At 40.3% G+C, this 20,802-nt stretch overlaps 1 protein-coding gene across 3 annotated transcripts in view; it reads right to left on the minus strand.

Moving 5' to 3' along the window:
• Positions 1 to 758: 758 nt before the first annotated feature.
• LOC112468114 overlaps positions 759 to 20,802 on the minus strand; it is a 35,309-nt gene continuing 15,265 nt past the window's right edge. For all 3 annotated transcript variants that reach the window (XM_025037164.1, XM_025037157.1, XM_025037174.1), the window contains 4 exons: positions 6,174 to 6,410; positions 4,811 to 5,679; positions 3,991 to 4,273; positions 759 to 3,596 (listed from right to left, as the gene is read on the minus strand). In XM_025037164.1, coding sequence (XP_024892932.1) covers positions 3,406 to 3,596; positions 3,991 to 4,273; positions 4,811 to 5,679; positions 6,174 to 6,410 — 1,580 coding nt within the window. In that variant the 3' untranslated portion in view covers positions 759 to 3,405. The remainder of the gene's footprint in view (positions 3,597 to 3,990; positions 4,274 to 4,810; positions 5,680 to 6,173; positions 6,411 to 20,802) is intronic.

Raw genomic sequence — 20,802 nt, forward strand, 5'->3', positions numbered from 1 at the left:
TTGCCGTTTCAGAAAGAACAAATGCATTTCGAGCAGTTTCAATTTACTATCGTTTTATATCTTATATGCAAAATGCCACATAAATAAATTATTTTAACAAATACAATTAATAAATGTAATAATTTAACAAATAAAATATTTTAACTAATATTTTAATAATTTATATTACATTATAATCAAGCAATTGCGGATGTTTTTTTATTACGCATCTTTCCAGATGCTTGAAAGATCGTGAAAAAATAAAGTTGTGATAAAGAAATATTCCGAGGCGAGAGTTAGCTAGATTTCGCATCGTCCGAAATCTTCAAAAAATCGTCAAAGTTATCCGGATAATATATTTAGAAGGTTGTTGAAGATATTCTAGAAATAGAAATTGTGCTACCCCGCTAGGAATCCATCAAATAACCCCCGCTTTTTTCCCTTTCAACGCATTCTCGCCGACATTCATTATTGCTCGAAACTAGAAATTTTTAACGGACGACAGACAATAAGCGCCGCACCGATACATTTAGCTTGAAAACTCAAGTCACTTGCCTTTTGTATCTATTCCTTCCTCTTAGCCGTAATGTGAATCTCTAGTTGATTATATTCCTTCATAATTTTCACGCATGTGAGCTTTATTAATAGAGATTATATACATTTCGTTCGCCAAGAAGAAACTATTATTATTTAGTTTCTCTCGTATTATTTATTTATTATATAAAACTTAATAAATGGAAGAGGTGGGGGGACGTTCGCGAAATTAATGCTTTATAAAATTTAATTAAAAATGTTTTATTGTGCGGAGCATACATTACCTTTGTCGAATTAGCGAGGCGATCCTAAGTCCTAATCATTTAATCTACCGATCGATTATACGATTCGTTACACCTTGGAAAATGGATATAAGAAATATATAATCGTGTGTGTTTATCACCGTGTATATATCTGTATATATATGCATTCATATATAAAAAATTTCTTCTCTCTTTTTTCTCTCGTCGTTGTGACTATAGAATGGGCTCTCAAAAACGAAAATATTACAAATCGACTAGATACTATAATAATGTTGCTTCTTCTTAAAGTAAATGCGTTCTCTCGCTCGATCAAAATATAATATATATATACTATATGTATATGTATAATATATAGATATGCGCTTTCTCTATGCGTGTTCTCGTCTTTGTAGTAAAAATATTTTTTGGGCTTTATCTTTGGACGATCTTCGTTAGTCTACGGTTAAAAAATAACGACTTTGCGATAAAGTTCGGGCTTTGGGTTTCCTATCGTGTGCCTAATTGCACGGGTCTGCATAAAGAAAATTTCAGGATATAGATAACAATGGCAAAATGTTCCTCAAATATTAGTATAAATTCATATAATAAATTATTAATATTATAAAAATTATTATTAATACAATTATAAGATAATATTTAATATTATTAACAATATCGGATGTAAAAAAGTAAGTTTATTGCTGTTATTCTACCTAGATTATATTTAATAAGAGATCCGACAAAAAATTAGACAAAAATTTCACCGTTCTTTTGCCACTTTTAGTTATCCTTGCATTTCCCTCGGACGAAGTCAGATTTTTATATTTCTATGACGTATCACTCGGCCATTAGAGATAAATATCTGTCGTACAATTGATACACGATCGATTCCGTTCGCTTCGTTGATTCGGCATAAAGCTACGTTAATAAACGTCACTTTGTTCGTCATTAACTGTACAAAAATCGCGCGGTACATTTTCGCTTTATAAAAATAAATCGTCTGTTAATTGCTAACTGGAGGACTTCGTTGCGTTGTATTCGGTAAGTTCCGTTTTATAAATAGCCGAATTTTGCTCAGCACGTTTAATTCGTCTATTTTCCATATTCATGTATAAGTAAACGTGAGAAAATGCGATTTAATCGAAAGCTTCAATGATCCTCCGTTACATCGATGTCTCTAATAGATAACGTTAGACGATGATTATGAGTTTATCGATAAATATTAATGTTTAATATAGCGGGCACCGAGTAGATCGGTCGTTCAATTAACACATTCACCTCCAAAGTGTATTTTAGCTGCACCCACAGAAAAAATTTCTAGATATAATACTATTAAGATCGAAATAGGGCCAATCATATTTAGTATTGAAAGAAGAATATTTTAATCTTAAATAGAGGAATTCTTAAATTTAGAATAAAATAATCTTGATGCTATCCTTCTAATTTCCTTAGAATTATTCTAGATTTAGAAAGAATTCCTCTATTTAAGATTAAAATATTCTTCTTTCAATATTAAATATGATTGGCACTATTTTGATCCTAATAGTACTGTATCTAGAAATTTTTTCTATGGCTTTCCGTTCACGCCAATTGGATTATTTTATATATATTTTTATATATTTTATATTAAAAAAATAATAAAACACTCAATTTATTAAATTGCACACAAAATATAATATAATATATTTATTCGACTGTCGCTCATGACAAAACGTAAACGGAAAGCTAAATGTTGGTCATCAGTGACCATCGTGGAAGTAAATGTGTTAAAACGCGTTTTGATTCGACAGTGTTCGCTTCACCGTTTGATTATGTCAATTGAAAGTGAGACTTTGCTTCTCTTCGCTCTCTTGTGATATATCAAAAGAGCATCGTCAGTTTTTCACAATCCCTATATATCGAGAAAATATAACGGAAATCGTGATTGTAAGCGCGTTTTGTTTTCCTGACTCAAGATCCTTATATCGAATATGTATATGAACCTGAGTCAGTGAATCTCTTCATAATTTCGTCAAAACTTACCGCAGTCGCAAATACGCGCAAATAACTTTATCATCCCGCCCTTAAATCTAATCCTGAAGTCGTGAAACAAACGTAAATTCACATTTTTCAGCTGCATTTCCTCAACGCATTTGCTGCATTTAACGTAGAACATACAATCAAACTATGTGGAGAAGTAATCGAATTTAGTTGCAACTTTCGGCCCGATTTTCGTGACTAAAACAACACAAAAAAGAAAGTTATGGAAAATGTCGCTAGAAAGCATAAATTTCCGTTTTTTAATATATATATATTCAATCATTAAATTAATAAATTATTTTAAACACTTATACAAAAATTTGACGTTTTAAATCGTTCTAATTGTATGAAATTTTGCATTCGCAATTTTATCTCGTTTTTAATGAAAAGATATACAGAAGCTAGAGGCAAAATTAAAGTTTGAGATACAAGTTTGACGCAATTCGTCTCACGAACCCTTAAGAGAACAAAGTAAATCGTACCACAGTCTGTCTCGATCTTTCGCGTATTATTGCCAGCAATAATTATTGATATTGCTATATTATGGATTTTTTGCAGGACGAAAGATCGGATTCATGAAACTTTAGCAAACGGAAAAATCCTTCGTCGTTGCGACGTTCTTTAGACGAATTCACGTGACGGGTTGCCTCGGAACGGAAGGATTAACCGGCGCCAGGCTCAAGGTTTCTTTCTTCTTCTTGTTCACGCGACGTCCCACATGTAAAACAACATCCCCGGCCTTCACGGACTTGAATTCGGCGATCGCCTCGGCGTGGGTCATACCGTGAAGAGGTTTCGAATTTATTGACAAAATTTCGTCCCCTGCGAAGATACAGCGAATTTTGTGAAATACATATCTTAATTGGAAATATAATGATATAACAATAAATATTATAATACAATAAAAACTATTGCAGAGCAATCTTTAACGATTATCACACAAGCGTAATCCCTTAACTAGTAATTTTGAACTATATTTACATTTTATTTGAAAGTCAAAAATAACTATAATCTATAAAATAATGTTTGAAATTTGCTTTTGCAAATAATCGCTTGGATAAAAATTATTTTAGACATTATTAAAAAAAAAAAAACATCTAGAGAAAGAAGCCGAGGAAAGATTATCTAGAAGAGATAATCTCATCTTAAATGAAAATTGATTCTTATTTCAAAAAAAGGTTTAAATACTGAATTAACTTATTGGATACGGCTTTACCTTCTTTAACAGTGCCTAAGTCAGCAGCTTGACCATTAGGGAAGACAGTTTTTACATAGATCCCCATATTTCCGCGAGGACTGTCGGTACCGCCGACGATACTGAAGCCGAGTCCCTTGTGACCGGGACCCTTAAGAAATCTGGCGGTCAGTATCGTAAAGGATGCGCTCCCCTTACCAGGTCTTGGCAAGGTACAAAAACGTGACTCCTCCCCTTCAGCGGCCTCGTCAATATCTTCAAGCTCCGAATCGGTATTCAGACCCTCGTCCGCGTCTTGAGTACCCTGAAAGGAAAATCGCATTGCATTCAAGCCGCAGAAAAATTTACGCGTGCTATAGACCGTAATAATACTACGCCAAGAAATATTTTATTTTTATAACACAATAATAGAAATACTTTCTACGGTTGGGTTGGATCTTTGTGCCTAATATTTTTGCGTATACATCTTTTTCAGCTCAGCAAACTGCGCGCCGAATAATGTCGGACTTGAAATACAATATCAAGCCAAATAATTCAATAAAATAAAGGCCAAATAATTCACGTAATTAAATTGATAATCAATTTAATAATCATGAGGCTAAATAAGCGTCTTTTAGAAACGAACCGTAAAGAATTTATTACGAAAAATACTTGGACCTTCTTACATTCCGTTACGTCTTTCTTTTTTATTTTTAACCGGCGATACTTTTGTTAACATTTTAATTGTATACCGTTGTTTATATTTCTCTACTAAATCTTTATTGACTCGAATTTAAACTTACGAAACTTTGGTAAAAACTAAAAATTGTTTTTCTTTTTTTCTTTATTGGAATCTACTCACTTGCCAAGTCTTCAAGTTCGCGCCCGAAGAGCTGGGGATATTTGCGACGCTTCTACTGTTGAGCCTCTTCGGGTTTCTCTTGCCGGAACTTCTCTCCGTACCTAGACTGGCAGGTGCGTCCTCCTTACCACCGGCGGAATTCAACGCTACCTCGCCCGAGTAATTATTCACCTGTCCGCCGAGCTTGAAATCGGTGGACCTCTTTCTGGGCGTCACTCTGGGTATGTGTATCTCCTCGAACGACGGCTCCGACTGATTCCTGATCTTCGCGTTCTGAAAGTGCACGTTCTCGTACGCGTGCTCCCTCGTCTCGGAGTTACTTCTGGCCAGGTGTCGACCCGCGTACGGACTTCCGGTAGCCAGATCGTCTCGCGGAGCGCCAGCTCCTCGTTGAAAGCGCACGTTCTCGTAAGAGTGCAGATCGTGCACGCTGGCCTCGCGGTTCTCCGAGTTGCTGCGTTGGAGAACTGGCCGGACTCTTGGGCAGCAGGACGACGGCGAGGACCTGGAAAACACCACGTTCTCGTAGAGGTCCTTCTGCTCGTAGCCGTCTTGGGCGGAGTAGGCGAAACTGTTGCCGTTGCAGTGAGGTGAGTTCGGGACGCTGCTCTCCGCCAAGGTCTCCAGGTTATCGTGAAAGGGATACGGCGGCAGGGACGCCGGCTCGCTCGAGTCGTAACGATTCTCCTCGAAGGTCTGACTCGAAGACGAGGTGAGCGGACTCGGCACGTAGAAATTCGAGGCATTGTCCTTCTGCGGGGGGAACACTTCCGTCACGCTCAGCGCCTTTCGCTTCCTGATGCCGGCGTTTATCTTGCTGAACTTACTGCGGAGCACGTGCTGGATGTCGGCAATTCCCTTCGTCGTACCTGCAAACATACTGTGTTATCAAGTATGTACACGTGCAAAATACAGTCGGCCTCGCAGAGAACCAGAAACGAAAGAAATATTCATTCTTTTAACATTAAATTCAATTTTGAACATCTAACTTTAATAGTTCTTTTAGTTAATTGTAAAGAAGTAACTTTAATAAACGCATTATGAGGTATATTACATTATTAAATTTGTAGTGTCAAGTTATACTCAATTTGAGTCATTTTTAATTATTTCTATAGCTCACCACTGCTCCTACTTAATATGTCGTTAATTTAATACTTTAACTAAACCAATGCGGTTAAAATAATACTGCTTTGTGTTAAAATAATAAATTTCGACACTCATGGTAGTTAAAAATAACAAAATGTTATTTAACTCAGGAACTGGCTTAAATTTCATCCTTTAATATTCAACAGTGTACGTCAAGACTAGACTACGCTTAAATTTCGCGACGGTGATTTGGTGTTTTGGGTCAATTAAAATTCACCTGGCAGCCTCAGGGAACTAGTTTGCAGCAGTTTCTTCGGCGAGCTACCATCTTGAAGGCTCTTCGCGGCCGGCGAGGCTTCTCTGCTGGCCGGCGTCGATCTCACCGCGTGTATAACGCCGTGATTCCCGCCACCCTGTATCAGCGCCTCCTGCGGCTCCGACGACTCCTGCACGGAGCATCTTCGCCGCAGCTTCCGCCAGCGCTGACTGATACTCTTGTTCCACAGATTCAGGTCTGAAAAAGAGGCAAAAAAAGAACGTTCAGAATGCGTCGCGTCGAGTTCGGCGCCGTTGAGTCTCGCTCGACCGAAAACGCCGGGAGTATCGTTCCTTCAAAAAAAAAAAAAAATAAAGAAAAACGAGGAAGAAAAACACACCGTTCCGTTCCCCGTCCGTCAGGCCTTAACGACCGGAAACACTTATCTCTTCCCTGAGCGAGGTGCACGACATCTTTCTATTTACGCACAGATAACGAGTCGGGGGACTGACGAAAAGGCGCGCCACGGCATGGATGAGTGTAACGGTAACGATATGACATTATCGAGAGCAAAACAACGACAAGCGTGTGATGACTCGTGCATTTTGATATGTAGTGATCATAAACGTTCGAACATGTTACTGCTGCTCCAAAGTAAATTGACTCGACAGAGTGATAACTCAATTGCATTTCAACCATCAACACTTAATAAAAGCTCTTTTTTTATTACAACAATATAATTGCAAAAATGCGAGATTTTCTCACCGTTATTTTGTAATTTTCGTGTTTTAGATATTCCTGCACGACCGACCACATTCGTAAAGAATGAGAAAAATTTATTTATTTTTTTTTTTAGGCTCGATGGTTGAGAAACGGAGCGATGTATTTTCTTTTTCTCCTTTTTTTTAAACATAGACGCAATTATGCATATTACTAAGAAATTTTTTTGGTATCGTTTCTTTCATGTTATTACATACAGTATTTAAATGGTATTTAAATATTAATATTAACTCTCTGCATTGATTTAAAAATTCTGAAATGTCGTCCAAATACGTTAAACACAAGAGGAGGTTGGTCATTCAGACCTTTCGGCTTTTTAATAAAGAATTTAATGATAGACAATAAGCAGCTCTTGCTCATTTTCTACCGCTCTAGATGAGAAAACTTAAATGCCCATCACGTCAACTCGTAAACGCATGAAATCTTCATGGAAACTGTCGAGGAAGAAAGCGCGGCTTAAAAGCATCTCTGTCACGCGGTGTACCCTCGTCACGCCAATTACGGACAACTCCGAGCATCAATTCCTCATTCCGTCGCGCGCATTCTAACCAATTCAATTACATCTCCCATCGTGCAAGCCACCGTGTAATCCAATCTGCAATTACAATTCAATATAGTCTCCATGTCTTCCCCGCAGCCGTCCACGTGGCAGCCGGAAGACGACGAGACCAACCGCGAAGTAACATCAGTTCCGCGGGGTCGGACCCCACTTCCTTCTTCCGTTCCCTCGGCGCACCCTCGACAGCGGCCTTGAAGAAAACCGGAGCATAACGCGCGTTGTGCGCGCGCTCACGCGCACCGTGTCACGATGTCATGAATCGTTAAAGACGATGACGAACTTTCCAGTCTGACGAATTAACGTGTGGCTATTAAAATCCAGCCTCGCATCAGCCTCTTCAAGCAGAAATTGTCGCAATGACGCCGCGGTGCGACTGTCGCTCGTCGCTGCGACGCACTGATGATGCCGCGGCTGTCGCGTTCGCCGTTATCCCGGGGTTACCGTCATCTTGTGCAAAACGCACTTTCACTTCTCGTATCGCCCGGATGCGCCCGATTTTACGAGGCCTTTTTTTTTACACGCGCCGCCACGCCGCGCCGGACGTTGCGCTCGCCGATACACTCTCTTTCGGCCACCTTATATATATATTTGCATATGTTTGTATATGTAAAACCATGCACCGGTGAGATGCCTAATTGGCTGCTTCGTTAGCGTCAGCTCGTAACGTACGATGAGAGATTGTGACATCGGCTCTTAACGTCACCACCAAATTTTTATATCGCCTCCGAGGTATTTTATGACGCTGGATATCAACGTGACGAAACTTGTCCGATCGAGGAGAGCCTTGAGGAACTTCGACGAAACTGTGGATATCTTTCGGAACGAAGTCTTACGCGGAAGGTCTATTCCCGCCTCGCGGGAATTCCTGGAATACTTTACACAGAGTGAACATAGAGTGACCCTTGTCACTTTGTTTAACCCTGAATTACTTCAAAAAGCGACGCAGTTGAAAGTGAAGTTCTCGACAAAACAGAAAAGAATAATTTATTAACTCGTCAAGAAAACTTTTCAGTTTTTTTTTTTCAGAGAAAACGGATATATTAAAAGTCTCGCACTTCTTGACGTTTCTTGACGCTTCTTTTACACATCCTTAGAAAGTTTCTCTTCGCGCGTCATAACTACATTCATTTAATTCACACTATCACTGTGATTGTTCCAACGTCTTTGTTTCAGGATAATCTAATGCAGGATCGATAAGGCGGTATAATCCCGGAAGAGGACAGTTCCTTTAATAAAGCTTCCTTTATAGGAAGAGCGTAATTAACATTTGCCGGCGTCCACGGAGTTTCATGCAAATCACTATCGATCACACAGAGACCGTGGGGAATCAAATCCCGCCATCGCAGATAATGTCATCGGAAGTTTAAATCTCCCCTGTCTCGACGCAACATCCTTTATGAGAGCAAATTCTGTGAGTTTGAGCCAAATAATTTTCTTTTATAAGAAAAACTTTAAAAGTCTAGTTCTTCTCTGGGTGAATGATTATTTTTCCAGATTTAAAATTAATCTTCAATGCAAATTCAGAAAAATACCATTATTACGGATGTAGAATTATTTTCCAGCGCACGGTTTTTCACGATTTTTCCTTCTTCCTGTTTATACAGCCTCAGTAACTTCTTTTTCACGAAACAAATTTGGAAAGCTTACATTCGTTCAGTTGTATCATTCACTCCAGTCGCAATAATTCGACATAAGTTTTGCCCAAACAATTTTCCTTTAGAAGAAACATTTAAGGAATCCAGTAATCCTCTGGATGAATGATGATTTTCCCAGATTTAGAATTAATCTTATGGGAATCAATGCAAATTCAGGAAGATACTATCTTTACGGATGTAGAATTATTTTCCAGCGCCGGCACACAATTTTTTATGATCATTCTTCCTTCTTCCTTGACACTATTTTTTACAGAGCTTCAATAACTTCTTTTTCACAAAACAAATTTAGAAAATTTGCACTCATTCGGCTGTATCGTCATTTCCAACTCCAGGCGCATCAATTCGGCGTAGAAGTAGAAGCCGATGACGTGTGCGAGCATCTCTATAGGCGGAAAAATTGCCGGTTGATCCCCGATCGAGCGCGTCGCGGGATCGATCAGGGTCATCGATCGTCCTTCGATCCTCCGCATTCGGCGACGCGAAACTGATCCTCGCAATCACGCGCGACTCCGACTTTCTTCAATTGCGACGGCCGAGTCTCCGTTTCGGAAATCGCGGGATCTACACTGCGCGCAGTCTCGGCATGGACTGAAAGGCCCTACTCTCGGGCTTCACGTTCACGTTGTCGTGTGTTAGGCGTAACACACGTGTGCGTGTGCCGGCGTGCACACCACACGTGCGCGGCTCTCTTGATACCTGTGCATACTTGGTGACGCCGAACGAAAGGCTTGGATCTGGCCGATTCAAATTAAAAATTATATTTTTTTTGAAAATTTTATTTTGATAATTTTTATTCTTTTAAAAAATATTGAACTACACATAAATTTATATACTTCAAAATAAGAAAGATCGAATTATGAGATAATTCTTTTGTATTTTTATGCAAATTTTTTTTCAACAATTTTTATTCTTTAATATTGAGCTATACATATAGATTTATATACTTCCAAATAAGAAAGATCGAATTATAAATTATTATTATTTAGTACTTTGTGATTATAATTCTTTAATACTAAATGTTTATTTTATTAAGCTTCTCTCTACTATGTCTTCAATTAATATTCAATGTTTTAATATTGTTTACGACGTACTGTCTAAAATGTATATCTTTCTGTATTAAATGATAAATCTAAAAAAATATGTGGAAAATAAAATTGTTCCTAATACAACATAAACATCAGAGATTTTGCAATTACGAGTGATTGCAAAATCTGAGAGTTGCAAGTTATATTTAAAACTTTAATTAATTGAAAATATTATTTTAGTTAATTAAAGTTCACAAGACATTATTTCTCATTCCATCTCAAACAAATTTAAATTCGAGATTAATTTTTATCGAACAATTCACATCGATTTATATTTATAAAAATATCGAATGTTATTATTCTTTTAAAATTCATTTCATAAATCTGGGAGAAGTAAAGTCGTATATTTAAAGGCAAGGCGACGATTCTTTTGTTAATAGGCTCACCGTGTACAAACCGCAGACAGATCGTGTACTGATTGTGGGAGCTCCTCGGTGTGCGTTAGAATATGAGCGGTCTCTTTCGCTCAGGGACTTGCGAGCACGTGTGTCGTCCACTCAGGCACACAACCTGCACACACACACACGCACACGCACACACGCGCCTATTAATGTACATCACGGCTGCGTGCACACCCTACGCGCCGTTGCACTCGTGCGCCTCATGGTCAGGGCGGGACGCCCGTTGTTCTTCACAATGACGCGAGCGTGTCTTTCGTGCACGAATCCGCATGAAAGTGGACGGCACACAGACTCCAGAGAAGAGAGGCGACTCAACGACTTTCGAACGGTAATAATCGGTAAGCCAATTACGTTTAAGAATGACTAAATTTTCTCCAGCCAATCTCGCCCCTTACCCATCCGCGCGCTGTTACGCCAACACACTTGCGCACATATATTTTTTCCTCGCCCTCCGGAGCTTGAAATATCTACACAAAAATAGCTAACGGAAGAGATAAGATAATGAAATTAATTACGGATTTGTGTAGATTTCTTTTCACGATTATTTAATCATACTAAAAAATCGAAAGATAAAAAAAATGTAAGATTTTATTTAACAGAGTTTTTTTAATTTTTTTAACGAACAATATTTATATTTTGTAATAAATATCATTTTCTTCATATACTCCCTTTCTCTCTCGCTCTCTCTTAAATCAAAGCAGCTCAGTTCCCCTCGGTATCATTTCATTCGTCGGAAGATCATTCACCGACATTTATCAATCTCGCTGCGAAAGATTATCGCGCGCGAACGGCGCTCCGTTTTATCGTCTTACATACGGAGCTCGTACAATAAATAAATAAACCGGGAGTGACGGGGCTGTCGACGAGCGACGATAAACGCGCTTTAAAGAGACACGCACGCAAGTACGCGCTCACGCATACGTGACCAGCACGTGCACGCCGCGCCGGTGAACGCGAGTTACGTGCGTATGCGTGCGACTTAAGTGACACTCCGTGCGTGAGGTCAAGCCCGGAGAATGTTTCTTCTATTGCTCATTGTGTCTCGGGGGGCCCCCCGACGGGCCCTCGCCTGGCCCCTATGGCGCAGTCCGACTAAGTGGCCGCCCTCGATGAGAATTTGCGCTGCCATTGAAACGGCAAAGCTGCTTTGCTCTCGCGATTCTGAGGATCGTTTGTCTTTGTTATTTTTTTTTCGGTTGACGTATATTTTTTTGTCTACAAAGGATGAGCGAAATTAATGTATTACTTTACAAAAAAATTGATGTAATAAAAATATTTCTAGGGCAACATAAAAAATGATGGACAAGAAATTTAAATACGTCCCAGTTTCACGATTTGAGAATTGTAAAAGAACTCTTAAACGTGAAGACTTTGAGACCGACGTAATAAAGTGTACTTTTGCTTTTCTTAGAATTTTAAAAGAAGAAAGATACAAACTAAAAATAGCATTTTACAAGTCGAAATGTAGAATACCGAATTATATGTAAAAAAAAAAACTTGTACGAGAGCTCATGAGCACCTCTGAGCGAAGTGCCTTTAATTCCCGGCTTTCCACTTCACTTATCCCGGAAACTCGACGTTTAACATCGGAGTATTATTATTTTGCTTACCTCACGCCTCACCCTGAACTTAGACGACGACGACGACGACAACGAAAACATTATTATACAACGGCGATTAAATCATCAGATCACGTGTCGATTAAATGCTCGCAATTAAACGATCGAATGGCGCAGCGCGCGCGTTTTCAACGCAAAAAAGCGACTCGGTCGTGGTGAAACCGACGTTATTATCCGATCCGCGGTTTCACGACGGCTCTAGTTCGACTTGTGCATAAAGCAACGAGCCGGCGATCAGGCACTCGGGGAACCCGAGCATTCTTCTGGTACACGTCAGCGCGCAGAAAAGGAGCCCGAAGAAGCGTTTTCCTCTCGAGAGAAGGAAAGAAGACGGAGACACGCGCACGGCGTGGTGACGGGGGCCGGGAACGGGACGGAAAAGGGGCCCCGTAGGGTACAACAGTTGCAGCGCATATAGTAGACCAACGCGAGAGGAATGCGTAAACGGTACACCGTATAAGTAGCTCCGCTCGGTCACGACCAATTCCAGAAAGGCACGCATGAGAAACGCGGCGGGAGAAGGCCTACGCTCTCGCGAGCCTTCGAAATCTTAAGCGAAGGAAATGCCACGCTGGTTTGTAAGACAGATTCATTGCTGTCTCATCAAATTCGGTATTAACTCTTAAAGGCTACGTAGTCCATATATGGACCTCGCACATGGACCTTTGATCGCGTATAAAGCTGGGTCTAATCAACCAAATCTTAAAGAATTATATATGAAACAGGGATAGAAAAGATTGAAGAATATAACAAAATTAGAAAAATTGCCAATAATTAATATTAAATTGCCCAAAAACATCAATTTTTGAAGACTTGGTGTAGCCTTTAAGAGTTAAAGTTGGAAGATCGAAGTTCCTCCAAAGAGAGATTGAAACATTTCTCTTCAGGTGAAGAAAGATACTGAAATCTACTGTGGCAGCAATTTTGCTTCGATTTAGTTTTAATTTTATTCCACGAATGTAAAAATCCTTTGGTATCAATGTGGATGCAATTGAGATATAATTGCAATCGGTATTAATTTAAATTTTTCACATCAAAGTCGGTGGAAAATAACAATTACAAATTCTATCTTACAGTGCCATTTTCTTTCAATTTAGTTGGGGTATAAAATAATTACAGAGCCGACGGAGTTCGCGGTTAATGTCGGAAGAAGTTCCCGGTATTATGATGTTAATAGTGTTCCTTTTATTACAAAAGCGAGATGACGGGGACAGATGGCTCACGTCCAAGAGACTTCTCGTTCCGACGTTCGTGTCTCGACAGGTTTAAATTCATCCCTCACGGTCACGACAGCGTTGCGTCACCTCTCAACGACGACGTAACGAAGCTCTCTTTCTCCCTCTCGCAAGCTTTCGCGTCTGTTCGCGGCATAATTCGCTCTCTCGTGGCTGCCCGCCCGCGCCGGTATTTTTATTTCGAGCAAGGTCAATGACGCGTCGGAGTCGTCGTCGGTGCGTTGCTCCGCGTCGCTGATAATGGTATCGCGTGTCGCGCGCAGGTTCGCCGCTCGTCGCGTCGCGACGTACGAGCGAAGGAAACGGCCGAATCAGCGAGGAATCGCGTGCGTCGGGATGCAGCGCGCGCAACAATGAAAACGCGCTTTGGGACCGATAGAAGGAGGCACGCCGCCGCACCCCGTAACCCCGATAACGTTTCAACTGCAATTGGCAGGCATTTAGCGACGCACAAAGCTCGGCGACACTGATTTAACGAGCGTGCGTTTGTATCACGAGTATTTAATATTTATTCAAATTTATCTGTATATGCAACTTTTTATCTATCTTTCTTTCGTTGGACTTTGTTTCATATTAATTTGTTATATTTTTTGCTAATTTAATTTGCGTTATTTTAAATTTTTACTTTAATTTGTGCTAATGTGAAATGCAATTTATTTCGCCATATGGCATACGTCGACAAAATCGTTATCGCTAATAGACCAACTAATGCACGGCGAACCGCCTGTTGCATTATCAGCAAGGTTGAGGAACATATGCGTAAAATAGTTTTAGAAAAACTGATATCGCAATTATCTGAATTAGTTGAAGCAAATATCTCGCGGTTCGCAGTTATGAGTAATAAAATGAACACCGGGAAGTTCTGGCAAAGTTATATTTACGACTTTCGCGCAGAAACGCTATACTCAAGTTAAATAATCACGAATCGATAAGCTCTCTTTACGAAAACAGAATTAAAATAACAAGGGAGAGTCAATTTCCATAAGATGGAATGTTCAATCTCCGAAATCGTAAACTCTATAAATAAATTTCCACCGATCCCTTTTTATTCAACCTTCTTCTTCAGCGCGAGCTCCTCTTTGCGCAACTTGGCGGTGACTTATACAAACTCCATTCTCATGCAAATTCCCTTTATTGCCGTCGTCGCGGGAAGCGGGAGGGTATTGTCATATCTTTTCAGCCGTTACTTCCAATAACTTTTCGTCGCGTAATATTAGCGAAGCACATCGGCCGACCCTATTGTCCGCGACACCGCGACATTTCAGCGGCGCACTTTTGTCGACGGTGCGAATTGTTCGGTATACGTGTCCGCGGTATAATCGAGTAACTGTACGCACAGACAATGGCCGAGGCCGCACGGTACGCATCGTTGACTCCAATTATGCGAGTTCTCAACCTCGGCGTCGTCGCCGCCGTTGCTGCTACCGCGGTTACGCGACCGCATGTATATATATATATTGTCGCCATTACTGGATCGATCGCTTGTCTTTGCAAACGCGTGAGTGATTTCCTACGGAACCTCGTTTTAGTGTACATTTAAAAATTAATAGCGGTAGAAAATTGATATTAATCACGGTAGAACACTTGCCACTTCCATTAACACGGTTCAATTTGATATTTAGATCATTGCGACTGGAAACCCTGGTGGAAAAATGCCTCTCAGAATTCTTCGTATTATTAATCAGAATTTTAATGAAAATTTTCAGACTTTTTCAGATTTTTTATATTGGAACATTTTTCTGAAAAACTCGGACAAAATAATAATAAAATATTTCAGATTTTTCCAATACACGTCTTTGTAGAAATCTGAATAAATATGAGAAAATCCGTGCAATTTATCAGAGTTTTTCATACAGATACTAGAATATTCCAAAAATCCTCATCTAATTACGAAAAGTATGTGAGAAATTTGACATTTTTTCACAATTTTTAATAAATCTAAAATATGAGAAATTCGTAGAATTTCTGAGAAAATCCGTGCATTATGAGAGATTTTTTCACCAGAGAAGTCGCAGGTATTTTAATTTTCGTTAGATTAAAAACATGTTCAGCAAGGAATGACGAATGGCAAACCGGTTGTTCTTCCGACGTGAGTGTCTTTAACGATAGAGACCGACGTAACCGCGCATGGTAGCCGTCGTGAGGCAACGCTTCGCATTTCCGCTGGAAATATCGGCGAAATCGTTTTCATGTATCCGCGTAATATCGCGTTCGTTCAGCCCCGAGGCCGCGCACAGACGATCACGCACACGATGTGTTTCTGTCCGAGAAAAAAATATCTAACATCCGTTCCTGAAGAATTACCGTTACCGTCATTTGCGGTCTTCAACATTTGCAAATCAAGATATGCACCGATAAAAAAAAACGAGCTTTGCTCGTAGGGAAGCGAGTTCAGTCTCTGCGGATATAATCGACAATTACAAATCGTGCCCCCTTTCTGAACAAAATGCGAAGAGATTTTCAAGTATTGCTGACAAAAAATTTATTATTTGCAAGAAAATAGATTTCTTTAAATTTCCTCAATTCAAAAAAGTGTTGGATAGATTAAAAAAAAACATTTTTCTGAGTTTAAAATATTTTCTCGAATCTACCTAATACTTCTTTGAATTAAGGAAACTAAATTCAAAAAAATCTATTTTGTTGCAAATAATAATTTTTTTCAATGTGAAAGAGCAGCTGCGCAAACGTTTTGCAACCCGAGGAGTTAAAGATGGAAATGAAAGAAAATAACGTAAAATCTCTATTTATACCGAGAATTACTTGTGCAAAAGCGAGATAAGCATCCGGGAGTGAATTACAAACAGAGTGGATGAATAGACGATTAAAGTAAACGACTATAAATACGATAGGACGATGGAAACGAACAGGAAGACGTCTAAGTATTCTGCAAAGATGAAGCGTGTGCCCCAGAGGAGTCTCGGTGTGAGTCGGTAAACTCGTCGAAACGTGTAAAGAGATGGAAACTACCGGCTCGTATACGATTTCCACCAGCCCCATAGAAATGCGCGCCCATGAATGGACAAAGAAAAGATCGCGATGACGAACGAGGAAACTGAGGGATTCGCGGTATTATACCGCGGAAAATAAATTACGTTCAGAGCGCAGAGTTGGCTTTTATATCCCGGCAGGTATACTCTCCGCTGAGAGAGATACGTGAGAGAATGCGAACGCACTTAGCAATATGTACACGAATTATGGGCGCGAGCACAGCGTGACGTGAATGACTTTTGACGGTTGTTCAGCATCGTCCTCCATTGTTGCGTCATTCTATTGAAACTAACGCTTTCAGGTTACCTGTTACTGCGTCACAAGTCACTGTCGCGAAACTTGAATTATTAAATTGTTAAATAATGATATCTGACAGCTGCACTGTTAATGTGCGAAGAAAATATTAATATACTAATATAGATTACAATAAAATATATATTTATTTTTTAAGTTTTCGAAAATTTTGGTTGAATTGACAATTTTCGCAATCAATCCCTTGCAGATTTCTAATAAGGTGATGATTAGCATCAGTAATGTTAAATTGGTTATTAATTAATTTAATTATCACGATAAATAATGTCATACATTTCTAGCTTTATAGCATAAAATTTCAAGACAGTGAGATATATAAAATTCACAAAAATTGTTATTTATTGTAACTTGCACATTAAAATATTACAAACAATTGTAGTAATCCTTTTGTAAAATATAAAATATCCTGCACAATATTTTTTAATAAAAACATAACTTTCAACATAACTTTATTGTAATTTTTACTGTAATATTTTCTTCGTATAGTAATTAATAAATATTGATGTAATTATTAGAATTTAGAGTGTGTGCTGCAAAAATACATTGATAAATATGTGCGTGGAAAGTGGCCCATTACGCGCGTGTCATAGAAATTTAGAAGCTTAATGCGAATTTTAAAAAGGCACGTCGGCACTAAAGTATTAAAACGATATTTCTTCAACCATTAACACAGCATGCTACGTGCTGAGTTACTTAAATGGTCATGTAATCGTTATAATTGAGCGATGGTGTCAACGTTCGCCGACTAAGAAAACTGATCATTCAAGCAGGAAGTTCTATCCTTTATGCCGAATTTCAATCAGCCGGTAACTACCGTTCGAGCTTCCGCTCCATTCCGTTAACCGCGAATATTTCCCAGGTATCTCCCAGGTACATGAGTCAAAGAAACCGCGAACTTCCTGCGCAAATAAACACTGCGGCCTGAGAACCGGCGAAATGCATAAATCCAATTGGACGCAATTTATATTTATTATTGTCGTGTTCCCTCTTCCAGAAACTGTTTTTTCAATTTAATTATACAATTAAACGCAATCAAATTAGAGTATTGGGAATTAACCCAATTAAATACCTATTAGCTGCTAAGAAAATTAATTATAAATCTGTAATTAAACAAAAATTTTCTATATCATACAGCACTCTTTGTTTAAATTACGTCGACCTAAAGAACAAGGTTTCTCCATTCCTAACTAAACAAAAGATTATCAGAAGAAGTTCCGTATTATCAACGCTTAAGTTTTCAAACTTCACTGTTATTCAACGACATGAAGGATTAAAGTTTCACGCGATTTTGCATAACAAGTCGCGGGAGAAGCACGTCGAAACTGATGGCTTCATCAAAGCGCTCGGGCTTGCCTGCCTCGGGTAACCAGAGAGAGAGAGAGAGAGAGAGAGAGAGAGAGAGAGAGAGAGAAAAGGAGAAACCGTTTCGGTTCCGTATAATGCCGTAATAATGCCGCGGCAGACGAGGAAACACAGTCTCTCCGGAGGTTAAACCGGGTGGTCAGGTAATCCGAAACTTCTGCCTTTCTCCCCGTGGGTTCGATTCGAGGCGTGTCGTTTAACCCGGGGGAACTATCATCTCCGGCGCTATCGCGTGACCGACCGTCACGACAACGCCGAGGTTCCATCACGAGGGCTAATGTCATCGCGCGCAGCGTGGCGAATTGTCACGCACGACGATGCCGGCCCGCGACGCGAGCGAAGACAACGCTCGGTCCCTCCCTCACTCCTTCGCTCTTTCCCATGAGGATGCCCCATGCCCCGCGTCCGATGCACCGCGCCTTCCCGGAATCTCGCCATTATGTCGCGGTCGCGCAGGCCGCGCGGGAACCGCGCAAGTAATAATTTGGTGCCCCCGGTACCATCCGTCCTGACCGCCGCGCCGATCGGATCACATCGCCCAGTCGCCACTGCGATAATTTGGCAGTCCGCGATGTAAACTGTAAAGCTCCGGAGAACCCGTAATTCTCGCGATTCGAAAGGCAAACTTTTGATGCTTCAGCTTTCTTTTTCTTCCTATGAAATTGTCACAGAAGACACATAAAGGATATAAAAATAAAAGATACTTTTTATGTAAAAAAAAGAATTTTTTTATGGCAAAAGTGAAATAATATCTGGAGCAATAAGTACGTGCGAGATACGCTAATTGCACGCACAATGTACATTGATTTGAGGCGCGATAATCAGATTGATCGCCCGTCACGTTTTATCTCGGCAGTAATAACGGTAATTTACAGCGGCACACATGCGAGACAGCAGGGAACCTCAAGGGCAGATGCTCTCGCCCTTAATTTTTAATTGCCGGAAGATATGTCGCGAGAAGATTATGCAACCTCTAATTTCCGACGATTAAAATCGTCAGTGTTAATGTCGCGCGTCATTATTTGCGCAATCGTCGAGCGTCTCCGTTCCTGCAATTAAATTTTAATGGCGAGGAGGATGTTACCCGCTCCGAGATGCTTGGTATAACTATTCGCCTCGATAAGAATTCTTTCGCGCGCGGAATATAAACTTGCGATAAGCAGGCGCCTGTTCCGCGCTGCGTAAAACCCGTCCGACGACAGGCATCCTCTGTTACTCAACACTGCGCTAAATGCCTCCTTACGATCATCATCGTTTTATCGCCTGGTAAACACCTCATTTCATATATTACTTTATTTATTTCGTATTTATTTGTCGAAGCGTTTGCTGCGTAATAGTAAAGCGAATAAAACAGAATATAAGATACATCAATTAATAAAGGGATTTTTGCGTCTTATTTTCCTTCGCTCTTATTCAAGTTGTTGAATATTTCGTGTTAAAAAATAAAATAGGTCACGTCGAATACGAGAGCGGAAATGACGAACGCGCCGCGTATCGCGGATTCCTCCGTATATAATTTTACACAGTGCCGAAGGCACGCACAAAGCCCGCATTATATCGATTAACGCGGGCATTATCTCTTATTGAGCATAAACAGGGGTGCGAGTGTCGGGGATGTTATCACGGCGCGCGGTCGAAGGCAAAAGTCGCCGATTGACCTCCGAGTTTCGCGCGCCGCAGCGCAGGGTCGGGTGGCTCAATGAACCCCGGCGATAGCCTGAAAGTGGAAACGAGACGCGGAGAGAAGAAGCAAAATGGTATATACGCATCTGCGAGCCGAGTGTTTTCTCTGCCCGGCTCCGAAAATGAATGCGATGTAAATATTATGTCCACTTCCGAGTACCTACGGCGCGGCATTCCGAGCGCATGAGAGACACTCGAGCATTTGGCGTACTCCGGTACGGCAGAACGGACATTCTCACGAAATATACGCACGTACGCACACTCGCGCGAGCACGCGCGCGGGCGCGCGCGTCCCGGAGTGACGGTAATTAAGCGCATAACAAGGCTTGTTTACGCCGAGTCCGACCGGCCGCGGACTGTCGCGTCGTAATCTCCCGAGCCGCTTAGTCTGCCGTTTTAATCCGACTCTTCTCGGCGTACAGTCATCTTACGGTCCACGGTATGCGCGACGTGTCCCTGCACCGTGTACCCGTAAATAGAAACTTTCGCTGCGCCGCGCCGCCCGCCGAACGGCATTGTTCGCGATCGTGACACTCCCGGAGTCTCGTTAAACGCGACCGGCGTCTCCAAAGAGCGTGGGACATTCGGATCGTCGATCGCGCAGAGACATCCGATTCTTCAGAAAAAGACTCTTGGTAGAGTTTTCTCTTAATGTTGTCAGGATACCAAAGCATAAATTTCAAATTTGTAACAAACAAAAGATTAATCACCCTCCTCCGTCTAATAAATTTTTGGAAACCGCGGATAAAGAATTTAACTGTCCGTTGAATTTATGTGAAACTCTGTTTCACCAGAATTTTCAAAATCGAGGTTTAAGCGGAATATTCTATGTTGAAAAATTCGAGTCTGTGGAGAATTTAATCGAAGGTCAAAGTAATTGTATAATTAGGCCCATTATTCTCAATTCACTTTTATCGATATAAGCGCGCTTTTATTTCTGAGATGCTATAGTTCACGTTACATATATCTAT

This window comes from Temnothorax curvispinosus, unplaced genomic scaffold (assembly GCF_003070985.1).
Source record: "Temnothorax curvispinosus isolate PA1 unplaced genomic scaffold, ASM307098v1 QBEX01001754.1, whole genome shotgun sequence".
Taxonomy (NCBI): domain Eukaryota; kingdom Metazoa; phylum Arthropoda; class Insecta; order Hymenoptera; family Formicidae; genus Temnothorax; species Temnothorax curvispinosus.